Genomic DNA, 17,014 nt, shown 5'->3' with positions numbered 1-17,014 from the left:
TACCATTATTGAAACAATAGCTAGCAAGATTTCAGCAACTTGGTAATACTTTACACTGGGAAATGTCAAACTAGATAATAAAATAAAGTATATATGGCATTCATTCTTTGCATTTGTTTGTTCATGTTTTAAAAGAGTTTAAAACCAAAATATTTTAGTTTTTAATGAACTGGTATTGGATCGGTACTCGGTATCAGTCGATATGCAAGTCCTGAATCGTTTGTTAGTTATGTTGAAATGGTCCTTTTGTAAATGACCGTTCTGTTAAAAGAAGTAAAACAGTTGGCCGTTATTTTCCTGAGACATTTTCCACCCTGTGTAGAAACTGTGCAAAAGAAAATCATCCCCAACAATCCCCAACTGGCAGTTCCAACAGAAAATCTAAGTCCTTCTTCACTTCACACGATGGCAGGGCGTGTGAAATACACATTTCCATTGTGCAATCCCCGATCGGCGCCGCTAACCCTGAATCACTCCTGCACTCGTGCTGCGACACGCAACGACATGCTGCTACCACGAAAAAACCTGATCCACTCAATGTCCCCCCTCTGTGTTTCAGATCTTCTACCCAGAAACCACAGACATATATGACAGAAAGAACATGCCACGCTGCATCTACTGTATACATGCACTCAGGTACACCCTCTCTCTCTTATTTCTGTCTCTCTGTCTTTGTCTGTGTGTGGTTTCGCAGCAGAAACAGTTCTGGTATAAAGAACAGAAGTTGAAACGCCTCAAACAGATATTGTGTTTTAAAAGGTCAGCATGAATTCCCCATTCATTGGAACGAGTTGTCAAAGGTCTGAGTGTGTTTCTACCCTGTGACGTTATTTTTACGAGGTGAGCGCTGCTGTTTTTTAGCAGAAAGCCACAGAGCGGTTTGTTTTAAGAGCGTTCCACCTCAGGTTAAATGGATGCAGAGGCGTTTGGCACAGTGTCGGTGTTTGTGTGCTTATATATAATATATATATATATATATATATATATGTGTGTGTGCCTTCGCTAGGGGCTGTATGGCTGGCCCAAACACAGGGCAGTAACACCCAGATGCCACAGAGGCTCGTTAACAGCTTTAATTAGGGAACGATCAGCACAGGGTTGTTTTGATGCCAAGATTTTACAGAACTGCAAGTTTTGAATCTAAAAATATTGGTTGTACTGCAGAACTTCATCAGGTAGTTTAGACTGACAGCTGTGCAGCAGCAGAGCGAGCACAGAGGCTCTGATGAGAGCGAGTCAAGAAAAACATATTTCACATAATTTGTGGGATTCAGGTCAAGACTTGATGCTCTGTTTGTCTCTGGTATCAAGAGCCTCCATTCCTCCTCCTCTTTCTGCCTGGCCTCTCTTCATACTCTCTTCTCTTCTTCCTTTTTCTTTCTCACTTCTTCTCCTTTTCACTTCTTCTTTTTCCTCTTCCTCTTTGCTCTTTTTCTTCCCCTTTTTTCTTCTCTTCTTCTTTTCTATTCTTCTCTCTCCTTCCTCTTCCTGTTCCTCTTCTTCTCTTTTCTTCTTCCTTATCCTCTTCTTCTTGGCCTCTTCTTCTTCCATATCCTCTTCTTCTTGGCTTCTTCTTCTTCTTCTTCTTCTTCTTCTTCTTCTTCTTCTTCTTCTTCTTCTTCTTCTTCTTCATTATCCTCTTCTTCCTCTTCTTCTTCCTTATCCTCTTCTTCTTGGCCTCTTCTTCTTCCATATCCTCTTCTTCTTGGCCTCTTCTTCTTCTTCTTCTTCTTCTTCTTCTTCTTCTTCATTATCCTCTTCTTCCTCCTCTTCTTCTTCTTCTTCTTCTTCTTCTTCTTCTATTTTCTTCTCTCCTCTTCTTCCTCTTTATTCTTCTTCTTCTTGACTTCTTCTTCTTCTTCTTCTTCTTCTTCTTCTTCTTCTTCTTCTTCTTCTTCTTCTTCTTCTTCTTCTTCTTCTTCTTCTTCTTCTTCTTCTTCTTCTTCTTCTTCTTCTTCTTCTTTTCTTCTTCTTCTTCTTCTTCTTCTCTTTTCTTCTCTCTTCTTCTTTTTCTTGACTTCTTCTTCTTCTTCTTCTTCTTCTTCCTCCTCCGCCTCTTCTTCTTCCATATCCTCTTCTTCTTCTTCTTCTTCTTCTTCTTCTTCTTCTTCTTCTTCTTCTTCTTCTTCTTCTTCTTCTTCTTCTTCCTTATCCTCTTCCTCTTGGGCGTGAACTCCCACAGAGGAGGTTTTGAGTGCTTTGTCAGGTGTTTCAATCTATCTGCGGACAGATTTTATGATTGTGATAGCGACTTCCTGAAAGGCATCTCAGTTTTATTGGTTTAGCTAGGCGGCATTGATTTATTCCCTCAGTAAACATTGTAAACATGAGTTTATGGTCTCAATCTCTAGTTTCAAGTCTTCTTCAATACAGCATGATGTTCATTTAGTACATTATGGTATTCCACAACCCAATGGGTGACATTACTGTGACCACTTCTTATATAATGAGTCCACTTCTTATGTGTTTACCTCCCTTTATACCACAAGTTGAGGAAACAAATTACATCAAATAATTCTAATGCATGTGTTTGAATCATCCCCTATCTGCCTCTCGACAATCTTTAGCCTCACAAAGTGACTCGACTAGCGGGATGGTAGAGTGTTGAAACATCTGTTTCCTTGTCTTTAAATGACAGGGCTGCATTCTGATACTCACTTAGTCTGACCTCTCAGTCTTTGAACTCCTCTTACCCTCCTCTATTTATGGCGGTAATTAGGTTGTATGTCCAGGCCTGAGCTTAACCCTGCATGGATTTGTTTTCCATGTATTTCTTTCTGTTCTCTTCCTGTTCTGCCATGTTCCTTTATTCATTGTGTCTCCGTCCTCTTTTTACAGCCTGTACCTGTTCAAGCTCGGCCTGGCCCCTCAGATCCAGGATCTGTATGGAAAAGTAGATTTCACCGGTAAGCTTGAACACGAGTCTGTGCATCTGTTTTCCCCATTCTGTTCCCCAGTTAACCCAATTATGTCATCTTAAATCTGCAAATGTCACCATGTTGCCAAAGTTAACGTGGAGTTTATAATGTGTCAGGAGGAGGCTTTTTTCCCAGCAGGAGGAGCTGCTGGAAATGTGAAAGTCATTAGTAATTGCCGGAGCTTTTCCTGTCTGTTGAGTTCCCGTTTGGCTTTGTGTCCAAGAGTTTCTAAATCTGATTATCACACATGGGACAGGAATGGTTTGTCTCCACATTCTCTCACCTCCCCCTCCTTCCTCCTCCCTCCTCCCTCCCTCTGCTCCATGCATTGATGTGTTCCTTCTGCTCCGTCTTCCGTCACAGAGGAGGAGATCAACAACATGAAGAGTGAGCTGGAGAAGTATGGGATCCAGATGCCCGCCTTCAGCAAGATTGGCGGGATCCTGGCCAATGAGCTGTCGGTGGATGAAGCTGCATGTAAGAGGAGGGAGAGATAAATTGCAGATTATGTAGTTTAGCTGATTCATGCCTTCATTATTAAACAGATAGAAATCTCCTCGACCCCCTGGAGGTCACTGTGATTCAGTCATATTTTTGGAATCCATCAATTGTTTACCCAAGAAACCATTCTGTCCTATTTTACTGCCTCAGCTTGTCTCGCATAGTTATCAGTTATTGGTCTTCTCTCAGAATCAATTGAAAAGTCTACAAATAACACAAGAAAAGACATAATTATAGCTACAGTTGTAACACTGAATTTCCACAAATCCCCCAAATAATGGCTCCACTTCTACTCGGTATATAGACTTTAAGGTTGCATTGATTTTGCAGTAGAATTCACTTTTTATGTTCCGAAGCAGTTTTTTATTCATCACTGGCAAACTGCATTCAATTAAAAGTACTCAATACATTCAAAAAATCCAATTCTTCTGAGTTTAGCATCGTTACTGCAGCACCGTATAAGTGAAGGGGAGCCGTTGAATTAGCCTATGAATCCACCTAGATAGCGCTAATGCTAATGACTATGTAAACTCAAATTCACAAAATCCTTTTTTAGGAGTTTTAAACTGTTTACTGTCCTTACCACAATCATAACAATAGTTATCATGCTAGCCATTAGCATAAGCTAATTGAAAGGGTAATAGCTGTCATGAACGGTGAATTTAAAAACATTAAAGTCAGGCAAAATTGTTTAAAGTAACGTAGACCAAGCCTAGTAGTTTATGTGGTGCCTTTAATGTGCTGTAACATGTAGTATGAAAGCATGGTGGAATTAGTATGCTAGCTAGCTAACCAGCCAGTTCTCACGTTCTAGAGACCTTTTTTTTTTTTTATTTCTAGGGAGAGACACAAACCAAAAGTTACTCTTTAACAGACAGACATGAGATTTGTATCCGTCTTTTTATCTAACTCTCGACAAGAAAGTGGATAAAAAAGCCCAACCAAAATCTTAAACCATTCATTAAGTTTAACTTTGACTGATCAGCTATCAATAATAGATAAATCCAGATTAAAGTCCCACGAAATCTGTCCGAAGCCATCTCCTCACCACCTCCTTTTCCACCCTTAGTACATGCCGCTGTGATCGCCATCAACGAGGCCATCGACCATGGCGTACCCGAGGGCACGGTGGCCGCCATGCAGAACCCCAACGCCATGCTGGTCAACCTGGACCCCGGCTCCGCTCACGTGTACCACGACACGCTGTACCAGGCCAAGGGAAATAAGGTGGCCAACTCACGCAAACGGGTAAGAAGCAATCAAATAATGCTGCGTGGTGAATGTTGTGCACAGCTTTCAGATGGCCAGAGACGATGGATGGAGGCCCTGGGGAAACATCTTCTGTGAGAGACTATAAAATGGCCATATAATAAAAAAAAACAGGGCAAGCAATTGTCTACATTTGTGATTAGAAAATAATCGAACATACAGCCTGAAGCGGGAGAAAAATTTGGTGTCGTACAGAATAAAATGCTGAGGCCGACACAAACCCCTGGGGCAACAAGATTTACATCAGCACCTACAGTAAAGAATGGTGAATGGAAGATGGGAATAAAACCACTCCATCCTCTTGACAGATTTGCCCGCAATTTCTTGCAGTCAGAGATAGAAGTAGGATTTGTGATTTTAAAAACAGGCAAAGCAAAAAAATGACCAAATATTACAGTAGCTGGGCAACAAGTCTGGAAAGAGATATTTGTTACTCTGGTGTCCTGCAGGAGAAGTAGGATGATAAATATTGCGTAATGCTGTTATATTTTAGCCTCATTTTTTTGTTTTGCTCCGACAGCAAATGGAGAACGCCGAAGCAGAGAGAGACATCTACGATGAGCTTCTCACCCAGGCGGAAATCCAGGGCAACGTCAACAAGGTCAACGGTAAGTCACGTAAAACATGCATGTTTTTAATCTTGGTTTCCCTGGTGCGGTAGTAAAACAATGTTAACTCTTTTCTCCTACAGTGAGCAACGCCTTGAGCAAGGCCGAACAGGCGTTGCTGAGCGGCGACGAGGACAAGTTATACGAGGCCCTTAAAGCCATGGGGGTCCAGAACATGCAGGTCCAGAACAAAGGCTGGTACCTCAAGCAGCTGCAGGCCGACCGGGAGAATAAAGACCTGGTAGGGATCAGTGTGCATACAAAGACAAGTCTGCTTTTCCGTCTCCTCTGTGTAATCTTAACTTTACTTCTTCCTCGTTTAGGCGTCTCCAGGAGAAGCCCTGACTAAAGACGAGCTGCAGAGCGGCGTGGACGTGGCCAATCAGATTGCAGAAGGCTACCTGAAGAGTACGCACATACATATTCATGTCTTCTGTGTCCATATCTACGTCTGTATCTGCTCCTATAAGTAACCCGCCGTCTTATTGTGTGTGTGTGTGTAGTGTTGAAGGCAGTGGAACGCATCAACGCCGCCGTCCGGGCCGGCGTCCCGGAGAAGACGGTGGAGGAGCTGATGAACCCCGACGCTCAGCTGCCCGACGTCTACCCGAGTGCTGCAGACCTCTACCAGAGAGAGCTGCTCAGTCTGCAGCAGCAAAGCCCGGAGGTATGCAGACAGCAAGAAAGACACACACAGAAAACACACAACTGCCTCATTCTTTGCACAAATAAACACATGTGATCGTGTGGCTTTTGAGGCTAAATTACAGGACGAGTTGACCCAAAAACGTAAACATCTTTACCATCGCTGACGTTTGTACAGTCTGTGTCTAGCAAAGCTTATTTCATTTACAGATACCACCTTCTTGCCTAATTTTCCAAACAATGACACACATATTTAATGCAAATGTTTTTTATTTTCTCATATTTTACGTCACAATGCTACAACAAAAGAAATCATTTTCATGGTGGCTCGGGAAGGGTGTAATATTCTGAGAAAATATGTTGAAATTTGACATTTGTTGTATTTCCCCTTTACGATACATTTAAGTTTCTCCATAGTCAGACATTGCAACAATCCTTCATTACAACTTTGCTTGCTTGGTCCATTAATGGATTTCCTGAAAGAGCAGTTTTATATTCAGCTTCAAGTAGACAAAGTTTAACCACCATCTTATTTCTTTTGTGAAGTTTAATTGATTAGAGGATCAACAGAAAATGAATCCTGAATGCTAAACATTTGCTGCTTTTTGTTGATGATTTATTCATATTTTCTATTGATCTTGTTGCAAATTAAATATATTTGGGATTTGGAGTGTTGTTTGGAAAAAACAAGCAATTTGAAGACATCCTCCGGTGCTCTGGAAACTATTGATGGGCCTTTTTTTGTTTTTCCAGATTTTATGAAATAGAGTCATTAATGGAAATAAGGGTTAGTTTAAGACTTTACTTCTGGGAAGGCAACACACAAAAAAACCTGGAAAAGTCATGTAATTTGAAAATAGCAATGTGCACGCTTGGAGAAGTTTAGGAAAAAATAAAATAAACCCAGAAAGCTTTGGAAAAGTCAGGGATATTTGCTTCTCAAACACCTGAATAATAGAGCATATGTGGTTCCGTTAAGATGGACTGAGAACAATTTATATCGGTTATACAATAATTTAAAGGGACAGTTGACCCCAAATTCAAAAATACATATTTTTTCTCTAAACTGTAATTTTTTTCGCTTATACATAGACTATTCAGAGAATGTATGGTCATAAAAATGAGCCTCTAAGTCATAAAAGTGTCCTGGAAAAGTCTTGGAAACCCTGTAAATAACTATTTTTAAAACCATACTGCCCTCATCTCTCATAACTGACGTCTTCATAATCTTCTCAGTTGCTTCTGATCTGGTTTCTGAAGCTCCAGCTCTGCCGTGTTTCCTCTGATTGATCATCAGCATATCGTTTGCTTCCTGTTGTTGTCGTTGTCAGTTTGGCTTATGAGGTTAATTTTTATCCCGTTGTCCCGCAGGGCTCGCTGTCCCACCCCGAGCTGCTTGTTGCCGTGGAGATGCTGTCGTCGGTGGTGCTGATGAACCAGGCGATGGACGTCGGAGACAGAGCAGCGCTCTGGAAGCAGCTGGCCAGCTCCGTCACCGGACTCAGTAATGTGGAGGATGAATATGCACAGAGGTTAGCGTGCACACACACACACACACACACACACACACACACACACACACACACACACACACACACACACACACACACACACACACACACACACACACACACACCAGGATCATCTACATCTGGCTTTGTTTTGGGACAAATTAAATGAATATATAAGAAATAATATCAAGAGTGATTTTGACAAAATATTATCATTTATTAACATTCAAACCATGCTTTTAAAATTCTTTCCTCAAAGACACAATACTCCATTGACAGAAAAGGCTATTTTACCTATCTGATCATCCAAACACAAATAAAACTCATCAAAACCTTCTTGGTTCTTCTGTTCCAACAATATTCAATCATGGTTTGGTTGAAATAAACTATTGATTCACCAAGTAGGATGTGAAAAGAATCAGCCATTAAATGCTCTCCTCAAAGCCACCAGAAAACTGGATTATTAACTTCATTCAAACTCGACCAAAGCAAAATAAAACTGCGTGTTTTCCAGTCTTCCATTGTTCCAACAATCACCAACTGTGGTCTGCTCTAAATAAACCTTTTATTCACAGAGATGGATGTGAAAAGAAAATGCGCTTCTCAAAACCACAAGACTCCATCGACAGACCAAATCATTTTACCTCACTTATCGTTGTAAAAACGTACTTCATTCAAACTGCACTGAAGCGAAATTAAACATTACAAAAACATCCTTGTTATTCTTTCCTCTGTTCTAACAATCACCAACTCTGGTTTGGTTCAGATTAAACCTTAATCTACCAAGCTAGATATGAAAAGAAACAGCTGTTATAAACACTCCTCAAAGCTACCAGACGCCATTGACAGAAACTGACAGATTGACAGATCATTGTAAAAACACACTTCATTCAAACTGCACAGAAACAAAATAAACTCATCAAAAACTTTTTTTAAGCCTTTTCACTGTTGCCAACAATCACCAACTCTGTGTGGAGAGTTTGAAAGAGAGACTGAATAGGTAACAAAAAAAAAAAGAAACCACCAAAACATTTTCAGTGTTTACTTACCTTGTTTGTGACATTGAACATTACACACAGGAAAGTTATACACGGCTTCTGGCAATATGAAAGGATTCTATTGTCTGTTTTTAGCTGCTTTTCCCGTGTTTAAACATTAACATTGAAGTGGATGAAGGATATTGGGGATGTCCCGGGGTTCTCTGTGTTTCTTGAATGCACCGTGTCCGGCTGTTTGATGCGTTATGGTACTCCTCAGGTACATGGATGAACTGATGCGTCTGAAAGCAGCAGCCAGAGAGGAGGGCTGCGACTTCCTCACCTGGAACGACATCCAAGCCTGCGTCGACCAAGTCAACCTGACGGTGCAGGAGGAGCATGAACGTAAGAGAAACACATCGGTCTACACCCAAATGTGTCAGATACCTCTATGAAATGTATCTTCACACTGACTCCAAACCACACATTTTATTTACATAGACAGCAGCGATTGATCCAGATTACATCTTCATCAAGTTAAATGTTTATATAGTCAACAGATAAGCTAATAGTTAGTGTGCTGACAGATGACCTGCTCAGGGTTTAATGGTTAACAACTCAAAACAATAACATTTATAAATGTATACAACAAATACTCCATCAGTAGTAAGTATAACATATATTTAAAAAATATGAATACTGTAAACTACAGTTATGGTTTATGTTTTTGGGCTCCATGAACCCCAAAATATATATTTTCAACAACATACCAGTACTTTTAAAAGTAACATTGCTTCATTCCAAAAGCATTATTTAAATTAAATTAAACTACAAGGAAGTTTCATTTTGTGGTGCATGTTGGCGCCCCCTGTGGACAAAAGCAGTAGTTTTTCTGTATAAAGACTGCATCTCCCATGAGCACCACCACAAATAGCATACATTTGTTTGGGGAGCGAGTGAGAGAAAGAAGCAACTATTTTTAATTTATTTAATATTTTTAAACTTTACTCGAAAAATGCAACTAACATGCTACATTCAATTAACGTTAGCCAAAGTGTGAGCTAGCTTTGTTTTAGCCACCAGAGCTAATTCATATATTGATGTAAAACTACGTCTCGCAATCTATTTCATTAATAAAATATACATATTACATACTGGTCTAGGAGGAAGAGGGCCAATTTAGGTTTCTTTTTTTCGGTCAATCGCACCTTCTGTAAGCCCCGCCCCCTCCTGCTCCTCCGTCAAGCTGTCAGAGCTACGTCACCATGGAGCCCATACTGTCACTAACTGCACTCCCTTGAAGAAATATAATAAATACATTTTAGACAAGCTTAATCATAGACTCCCAGAGTGTTAATCGGTCCACCTGTTCGTCTGTCTGCGCGTGCAGGTATTGCCGCCATCGGACTGATCAACGAGGCCCTGGATGAAGGGGATCCCACAAAGACCCTGTCGATGCTGCAGAACCCCTCCGCCAAGCTCACGGACGTGGACATGTCTGTGGCTCAGCACTACCACGATCTACTGCTGGAGGCCCGCAGAGAGAAAGCTCACGTAAGACAGAACAACATACACGGCCTTTATGGTCTATAGATATGTTTGAGGTTTGGATGACTGTGAAGTGGACTCTGGTGCTTCCTTTTGTGATTTGCTTTTTCATGTGTGTCTGGTATTCAGGTGAGCGCTATGCAAACACATTACATTACATTACATTACAGTCATTTAGCAGACGCTTTTATCCAAAGCGACTTGCAAACACGCCATGCAAACAGCAGCTGGCTACAGTTACATCCAGACTACAAAACGCATTTTACTGCAGCTCATACAGTTAAAAAGATGTCAGTATGACTAAACATATCACACATGTTGGCGTTTTTTTTTAAGGTTTCTAATGAATCTGGTTATTGTGACGGTAAAAGGAGGCTCGAAGATGTGAGGCGCTGAAAATATGCAGCTGTTTGAGGTTCAATATTTGGTTTAGTTCAGGAAGTGAGCTCCCATTTCTGCTGCTGACTACAAAATACCCAAAAATATCAGCAGTACTGGGAAATAGTAAACTACATGCAGGTAAACTAGTAGTTTAACTACATTTTGCAGTAGTTCGCTGATAGTTTTATTTTTATTTTTTGTGTAGTTAACAACTGAAACTAAGGAAAGTAATGTAAGACATTTTTTATTGAGGATATTACATTTGTTTGGTTCATGTATGACGTCTAAACAATCGGGCACCATCGTCATGGCGATGTGTGGTCACAGCTCCGTGAGATCTCATGAACCCATCGTGGTTGCAGACGGCTCCATATGAATCAGACCTCATGACACGCGACCAGACTGCTGATGTCATGGTCTGATCATCCCCCACACACACACACACACCACACACACACACACACACACACACACACACACACACACACACACACACACACACACACACACACACACACACACACACACACACACACACACACACACACACACACGGTCTGTCTGCTCTCTCTCTGTCTCTTCAGCTTTCTGAGGTTTAACCCAACACACACATGTTCATCTGTAGAGCTCCGCCTCTCTCTGCTGCTCTCTCTGACTCATTTGCCTGCGTTATCTTCTCCTGGTTGTGGCGAGCTGATGAATGTGTGTCTGTACAGTACGTTTGCATACGATGTCACGGAGAGACGACCATGTTTGGGTCGTTTTCCTGTCGTGGGAGAGCGGAGCTGTAGGTGAGGTCGGAGTGCAGAAGTGAAAATCCCTAAAGAGCATAAACTGGAGACGTTCGCTCTCCATTTTAAGAACAAACTCTCTAAATAGAACAATTCTCAGTGCACCCATAGCACACACAGTCTGTTTTTATCCCGTGTAAATACAGATAAAGAGAAGTCTCTTATCACGCTTAGATTCCAAAATATTTGGCTGTTGCCCACGCGGTCTCAGATGCCAACAGCCATCAGTTAAACCCTTGAATGCATCATGCAGGGAACTCGTCACACTTTCTGAACGGCACCCAGAAATAAAAAAATCAAGTTCAAAAACAGGAGAGGAAAAAAAAAAAGGCAAACTATTTTCCTGACGATGTCACAGTCAAAGGAAATAACAAGCTTCAGTCGTTTGCTTCCATAAAAGGGCAAAAATCTGACCACTATATTAAATGGGCCAGACCCACTGGCACACACACACACACACAACCACACACCGGTCTCTGGTTGGCTGTTTGAGGCGATTAGCTAAAGACGCAGGAAGTAGTTAGGTCAGTGGGGACTTCCTGCTGCCGTTCAAAGGTCCAGCGTCAGAGAGGAACAGATCGTAGAGAGGAGAGAGACCTGATGATGGAGTGTTAGAGGTGTGTTTCCAGGCCATGTGAGGTCAGAGGAGTGAAGAGAAAATCTTGTTTTTTTCACCTGTAGTTCAGTTTGTGACTAACTTCTTTGTGTCGCTTCAGAGTTCTGCAGGAATGAGTCCTAAAAGACTTCTATTGTTTCAAAGTTAGATGCCTGACACACCTTTAAGAGAGTTTAAAGATTTGTTCAGGTCAGTAAATGCCCCTCTGGTGAATTTAGGATCTTCTACGTGTCCATAAAAAAGACGGTTGCTAACAAGTGATACTAAATGTCATTGGCACATAAATCCTCTTGGGAATGGGTGTTTTTATGCTGCGTAGCGAGATGAGCTTCATGAATTTGAAACCCTCAAAATGCCGTCAAAACTTTCCTTTATGATGGCACACATAGTCCACGTAAAAAAAAAAAAAAGGGGAAAAAAAGAGTCTATAACATGACTAGTTTTGTGAAATATCACTTTGTCACACAATCATTTGCGGAAAGTTTGAATCTTTTCTTGACAAATTAAAAACATGGAAGATTCACATTGGGATTAAGATCACAGACAACGTCCCGGAATGTTTTAGAAACACCTAGAGGTCTACTGGTGATTCTAATATCGTGCGAGAGGAGTTGGTTTTGACTGAGCTCTGAGTCTAGATTACAACAGGAAGTCCTGCTCAGACTCCACTGACTCACAAACCCAAATATAGTCTGCTGCAGATAGACCTGGTCCTCCCCTCACTTCAGTTCAACCATCAACCACTGGGACTGAACACGTCTCTGCTCAGATGAATGAGCTCATGGTTTCTGAGGAAATAAAAGTTTAGACGGTTGAATTTCAAACTACCCAGAAGCCCTCAGCTCTCACTTCCTCTATTTCCATAATGTGACTCTAACGTCTGATGAGCTCCACCGAGCCTACGCCCCTCCATCTCCGGCAACCACACCCGTCTATCCCCAGCTGCAGGGACTTCTTCACACACAAACACACACACACACACACCCACATAACAATCACATCACCCAGTGTAGACACACTACACAGTAATCAGCGCTGGCTCAGGTACAACTGTTTACTAGACAGACGGAACTCCTTTGAGTCCCCTCCCCTCTGCATAAGAAATCTTCCTCTGTGATCGGGTATCAGTTGACCCGCCCACCTCTTCACACACACACACACACACACACACACACACACACACACACACACACACAAACACACACACACACACACACACACACACACACACACACACACACACACACACACACACACACACACACACACACACACACACACACACACACCTCCTCTCTTCAGCCCCTGAAGCACAACATGAAGGGGCGGGACACCAAAAAGAGGCCGAAACCAAAATGAGTCAATAAAGCAGCAGAAGCAAGAATTAAACAGCTTCCACAGAGAGACAGACAGAGTGCGCCATCCGGAGGCAGAGTGGTGTCACTGCAGTTCATGATTAAACTGTTGAATTCAGCATTGAGGTCTTGGTTTGGAGAGCAAATGGAATAAAGTGACATTTGCACTATTTAAACATCTTTTGGTGACATTTCTTTTTTTTTCTTTTAGGTCTGTTTGTGTGTTTTTAATGGAAATCTGGCTAAATGTAGCTGCTGTGAAAGCATGTTCAAGTTTATACAGGAGCAGTTAAAAGCTTAAAACGTGTCAGTCCCTCCTTATAAAGATTTTTTTAACATGATAACAAGGAAAAAAACACTTCATGATTTGGTAGACCGGCCCTCAGGTTAGAATTACATTTGGAGTGAAGCGTCAATGATTTAATCGATAAGTTGTCATCCGTTAAGTTTGTTGGCAATTATTTTGATCAATTATCTTAACAATTATTTAAAATCTCTGATTCCAGTATCTTACATTACATTACATTTACATTACAGTCATTTAGCAGACGCTTTTATCTGACTTCAGGAAGTGTAATTCATCTTAAAGATGAATACTTTCTTGTTTCTTTGCTCCTCTGTGGCAGCTAAACTGAATATCTTTGAGTTTTGGGATAAAAAAAGACATTTGAGGATGTCTTTTTAAACTTTATATGACTTTTTAAAGGAGAAATTAATCCACAGATGAATCAACAATAAAAATAATCGTCAGTTGCAGCCCTGATTTTAAATTGAATTCAAACTCTGCTAGTTTTTAGCTATAGTGTGTCTTTCACTTATGAGTTTGCATGAATTATAAAAAAAGGTGCAACTTCGTATTGAGGCTCCAGCATTTAGAGGAGGAAACAAAGATGTGTGTGTGTGTGTGTGTGTGTGTGTGTGCTGTTAGTTTCTGACCACATTGTCTCGTGTCCCTCCAGGAGACCCAGGACCCGTCTGCTGTGCTGTGGTTGGATGAGATCCAGGACGCCGTTCTGAGGGCAAACCAGGACACCCAGGAGGCCTTACAGTGTAACGCTCATCTCATTTCATTTAATATACAAGAGACTACAGAACATTAACCGCCCACCTTCTACACAGTGTTCAGGAGGTTAGGACAGTGTGAGGAGCAGGAAGGGCTGATGTTCTTTTTTGTGTTTTTGTATCTGCAGTCTCTCAGGCCATCCAGGCCGTGAACGAGGCGGTGGACAGCGGCGATCCGGCTCAGACCCTGGCGGCTCTGCGAAACCCCGGAGCCGGACTCTACGGCGTCACCTCGGAGTGTAATAAGAACTACCAGGAGGACCTGTCCAAGATCAGAGACCAGAAGAAGACAGAGGGTGAGGAGAAAGTTTAGAAATGAATATATTTTCATTTATTTTGTGAATGCCATCAGATAATGGGCATTTATGATGCATCTTTTTAGTGTTTTTTATAGGGAGAGTTGTGATGTTTTGAGGTGAGGTTGTATGAGGTTCTTCTCCATAGTCAGTGTTTTACTACAGTAGATGGAGTTTAGAGAGAACCAGCACGGGAGCAAATCAATGTTCTGCTGTGGACGTATTTTAGACACCAGAATAATCTGTATCAGTTTAAGTGAACGCTATATTTAGAATATTCTTTACTTTGCTGTCAGACAGACCTTTCTGAGCGGAAAACTGAAACCGTTACGCTCTCTTCAAAGCAACCAGACTCCATTTACAAAAACAGTCATTTTTACCTCACAGAACACATGATGGTCTACTCCTGCCTCGATTGGTTGGTTAGTTTGTGGGGGGTTTTGTGACTTTGGTGAATCAGAACTAAACATTTAAAACACCAAAGTCACAAAATACCTCAAACAAACTAGCCAATGGAGGAAGAAGTAGACCAGAAACTCCTCTGTTCTGCAAGGTAAAAATGACTGTTTTTGTCCATGAAGTCTGGTTGCTTTGAAGAGAGCATAACGGCTTCAGTTTCCTGTCATGTAAACAGCAAAAATATTCTGAATATAGCGTAAACTTCAATTGATATTTACTTTTTTAGTTGTCAAAAATACATCCACAGGAGTACATTGATTAGAACTACTTACTGAAATACTTTTAAAATGGATCGAAGATGTTTCTTGCTAATCATTGTACCTCCACTTTCTTCACGTGCATTCTGTTCTGCCGTCTGTCCAGGCGATAACGGCAGTGAGTGGGTGAAACACTGGGTGAAGGGAGGACACAACTACTATTACAACCTGCAGACCAAAGAGGGAACCTGGGTGGAACCGGAGGGGTTCCTGCAGAACAACTCCCAGCTCAACAAGGAGGACATCCAGGTGGGTCACAGTCTCCGTGAGCGGCGCTGCATATCCCGTAGCTTTTTTTATTTTTTTTTAAAGCCGTGTTTAACTGGTTGTTTTTAATGCTATCCCCGTCAGTCGGTGGTTTCCGGGGTAACCACGGCCTACAATCGAGAGCAGCTGTGGCTGGCCAACGAGTCTCTCATTGCCAAGCTGCAGGCCCGTTGCCGTGGATATCTGGTGAGGAACGGCCAAAAGGAGCGGATCAACTTCCTGAAGTCCCAGGACCCTGCTGTCACCTGCATACAGGTGAGATACACCTGGACACAGGTATCATAGAAACAACATCATATCTGATTAAAGGATTTATACTCATAATCTCTTTGTTCTCAGGCGCACTGGAAAGGCCACAAACAGAGGAGGAAGTTCAAAGAACGTAAACAGTATCTGGAGGACCACAGTGCCGAGGCCGTCAAGGTACAACGATTACGCAATATCTGTTTTTTATTGAATATTATCAGATTATTAATATCAGATATATTATCAGATTATTATTCTGACAACAATAATAAACCAAATGCAATATAACTTTTTGCTACTTTTCAATATCACTCTCTATCATGCTCAATATTATTTTTTATATTGTAGTTTTTATTAGACACTGGTGCTAGTTTTACTTCTTATACACTTTATATTTTTACGCTAGTTTTAAATCTTTGTTGTTGTATTCCACTTTTTCTATTTAAGTAAAATGTTTACTGTATGTATTTAATTACTCTAATTGCTATTCTGTCCTATTTTGCACTGGTGTCAGTATTATTTATTTTACACTTAATGATTGTTACTCTATTGTTCATATATGGTTATATTTTTATTCTTCTGTTGTAATCTTTAATAAATCTCTGGCACAAGAATTTCCTTCAGGATTAATACAGTTCTATCTTATCTTATCTTAACCAAACTTAACTTATCTTATCTCATCTTTTCTTCACTTAGTTTAGCTTAGCTACTCGTTGCATCTCATTGTTATCAGCAGTATAGACACAGTTGAGACTAAAGGATTTGTTCTTGTCTTTCTCAGATCCAGTCGATGGTTCGGATGCACCAAGCTCGTAAGAAATACAAGGATCGTCTAAAGTACTTCCAAGATCACGTGAGTATTCAAAGCTTAAAACCCTTTTTACATATCATTTTATCCTTTATTTAACAAGAAAGTATCATTGAGATGCAAAATATAAAGTTTCATATACAAGTACACAAAGGGACAAATAATAAAAAAAAATACAGGAATCGGAGGATATAGAAGATGAGGCAGATTGTTCTGTAAAAACAGATTTTAATGTATTTTTAAACGTGTCGAGAAAGGAAAAGGCAGAATCTCCATGCAGATCTGTTTGAGTGATTTTGAGGTTTTGTTGATGATTTTGGTGTTGCAAAATTTTGAAGAACCAAGACGATGGATTATTAATTGTCCGTCATAAAGAATCTAGTGTGAAGTTAACGATTTGCGTTGTTTTCTAATAAAAGCCTTAGATTTCCCCTGAGACGTCCTCAGACACTCAGTCTGTCCTGTGGGTCATTTAGCTCTCTGACATACGTGAAGTCAT

The 17,014-nt window shown here is 40.9% G+C and overlaps 1 protein-coding gene across 1 annotated transcript in view; it reads left to right on the top strand.

The window, feature by feature from the left end:
• iqgap1 (IQ motif containing GTPase activating protein 1) overlaps positions 1-17,014 on the top strand; it is a 55,940-nt gene that overhangs the window by 24,896 nt on the left and 14,030 nt on the right. Inside the window, exons 5-21 of the mRNA XM_054608317.1 lie at positions 560-636; positions 2,839-2,906; positions 3,282-3,395; positions 4,489-4,667; positions 5,209-5,296; positions 5,380-5,537; positions 5,620-5,704; positions 5,800-5,963; positions 7,313-7,473; positions 8,710-8,834; positions 9,820-9,983; positions 14,080-14,170; positions 14,311-14,478; positions 15,301-15,443; positions 15,546-15,716; positions 15,801-15,884; positions 16,489-16,560. Of these exons, the coding sequence (XP_054464292.1) occupies positions 560-636; positions 2,839-2,906; positions 3,282-3,395; positions 4,489-4,667; positions 5,209-5,296; positions 5,380-5,537; positions 5,620-5,704; positions 5,800-5,963; positions 7,313-7,473; positions 8,710-8,834; positions 9,820-9,983; positions 14,080-14,170; positions 14,311-14,478; positions 15,301-15,443; positions 15,546-15,716; positions 15,801-15,884; positions 16,489-16,560 (2,112 nt within the window). The remainder of the gene's footprint in view (positions 1-559; positions 637-2,838; positions 2,907-3,281; positions 3,396-4,488; positions 4,668-5,208; positions 5,297-5,379; positions 5,538-5,619; positions 5,705-5,799; positions 5,964-7,312; positions 7,474-8,709; positions 8,835-9,819; positions 9,984-14,079; positions 14,171-14,310; positions 14,479-15,300; positions 15,444-15,545; positions 15,717-15,800; positions 15,885-16,488; positions 16,561-17,014) is intronic.

The sequence above is a fragment of the Anoplopoma fimbria genome, chromosome 2 (genome assembly GCF_027596085.1).
Source record: "Anoplopoma fimbria isolate UVic2021 breed Golden Eagle Sablefish chromosome 2, Afim_UVic_2022, whole genome shotgun sequence".
NCBI classification, from domain to species: Eukaryota; Metazoa; Chordata; class Actinopteri; order Perciformes; family Anoplopomatidae; genus Anoplopoma; species Anoplopoma fimbria.
The sequence above is the reverse complement of the archived record's forward strand: the minus strand, read 5'-3'. Positions and strand labels throughout refer to the sequence as shown.